Raw genomic sequence first — 1,883 nt, forward strand, 5'->3', positions numbered from 1 at the left:
TTCTTCTTTCCTTCTTGTTGCAATGAAAATTTCTTTTTCAACAACAATTCCCATCTCCGAATCTCATTTTGATCATCATCACCAACACGAAAAAAAGAATTTGAAAAATCAATCAAAACTATTCGAACATTCCTTGGCATTAGTTTCAATTTCTTCCCACCATTCTTCTGTTCATCGTTGAATCCGAGATTTGAATCGCAATTTAAAGGAAAGCAGTTCTTGCGTTTGCTCATTTTTTTGTTAATGGGTTTACGAACAAATTATATTCCTGAAACGCTTGTTGATAGAATCAACATTGAAGTAAGAAAAGCAATAAGAAAGAAAATTTTCATGCATAATGCTAGTCCAACAAACTATTTTCACCTCCCAATCACCTATGGTGGATTAGGTATTCCAAGATTCGACTTCTTTGCTGATGAAATTAGAATCGAAACAGCCCTTTATCTTATTAACAATGAGAACGAACTCCTTAGAGAAGTCTATTCAGAAGGAATTAAATATGAAAATTCGATTTTTAAGGAAATGAATAGATCAATGAAGAAATACAAGATCAAACCTCAACAATTTAACAATGATGAAAATCTTCCAAAATTCAAAGGAAAGAATTTTACTATTTACACTGACGGATCAAATCTAAACAATTCAACAGGTTTCGGCTTCACCGCCAAAGTCAACAATTCCCAAGAAACCCAAGAATTCTCGTAAAAAATTAACAGTGAATACTCACATAACGTCGCTGAATTGTCAGCTATACTCACATCACTAAAGATACTTCCACCTAAATCCAAGGCAAAAATTCACACAGATAGTGAAATATCCATCCACATCTTGAAAAACAAAGCCTATAATGGAATGTTTAACTGCTTTAAACATGAATATCATAAGGTCATTCAACAATCCAAACTGAATATTCAACTAATCAAAGTTAAAGGACACGTCAACGAAGGAAATATCAAAGCTGATGAATTAGCAAAGATAGGAGCTCAAGAGCACAACTATTTTGACATTAGGAATCTTTTTTCAAACCAAACCATCCTTACTACATCAAATACCATTATTTTCGACATCAAAAAAATCCATACAAAAGAAACGTTACGAAGTAATGTTTAGCCAATTGAATAGAGATAATTCCAGTCTACACCTTACCAAGAACTGGTCATCTATCAATCTGAAATTCATCAAATCTAAAATTGACACAGAGACTAAATGGTCAATCTGGAGAAATCTGACAAGTAATTATATCAAACAACATAAGGAAAGACAATGCGCTCACTGCAAATGCCCCAGAACCCTAAAACATTTTATATATTATTGCCCTAACACTCAATGTTTTAGGGACTTTTTCTACACAAAATTCCTAGAAATTACATCAATAAGATGCATCCTCAACGATTATCAAGAATCAAGATACTGTGATAGAAGAAAAGTTTTCATCATCCACCATGACGGAGTAATGATTCGAGATACTCAAATACCCAACCTTAAAAATTTACCAAATATTTACCAAAATTGGCCTGAAATTCAAAAATTCTCACCTTACTAGTTGGTAAATGTCACACCAAATACTATGAAAACTCAAGATTCAAAAACCATTTCAAAAACAATCCCCAATCCTCACGGATTTACCAGCACCAATGGTGCTAACAATAAACTAATTGGATTTTTTGTTAATGGTCGTTTATTGGCCTTTGGAAGATTTCCAAATTTGCTGTTGAAAACCAATCAACTTGACCAAAGTTCCAGTTCGGAGTTATCCTCCACAGTTGAACAAACGAATGAAAAAAAAAATGTTATCGTTTAATCGAGGCTTTTCACTGTTAGTGAATGGCAAACCCGTGAATTTAGGGGGAGGAAGCGGAAGCGCGAACAGTCAGCCCTATGCT

General features: G+C 33.8%; 1 protein-coding gene across 1 annotated transcript; it reads left to right on the forward strand.

Moving 5' to 3' along the window:
• Positions 1-330: 330 nt before the first annotated feature.
• On the forward strand, positions 331-705 carry FDP41_006050 (uncharacterized protein; the record flags this gene model as incomplete). Its single annotated transcript, XM_044709643.1, has 1 exon — positions 331-705. One exon carries the CDS (start codon positions 331-333, stop codon positions 703-705), a length of 375 nt encoding a protein of 124 aa, XP_044559658.1.
• Positions 706-1,883: the final 1,178 nt, after the last annotated feature.

This window comes from Naegleria fowleri (genome assembly GCF_008403515.1).
Source record: "Naegleria fowleri strain ATCC 30894 chromosome Unknown tig49, whole genome shotgun sequence".
Lineage (NCBI taxonomy): Eukaryota > Heterolobosea > Eutetramitea > Acrasida > Naegleriidae > Naegleria > Naegleria fowleri.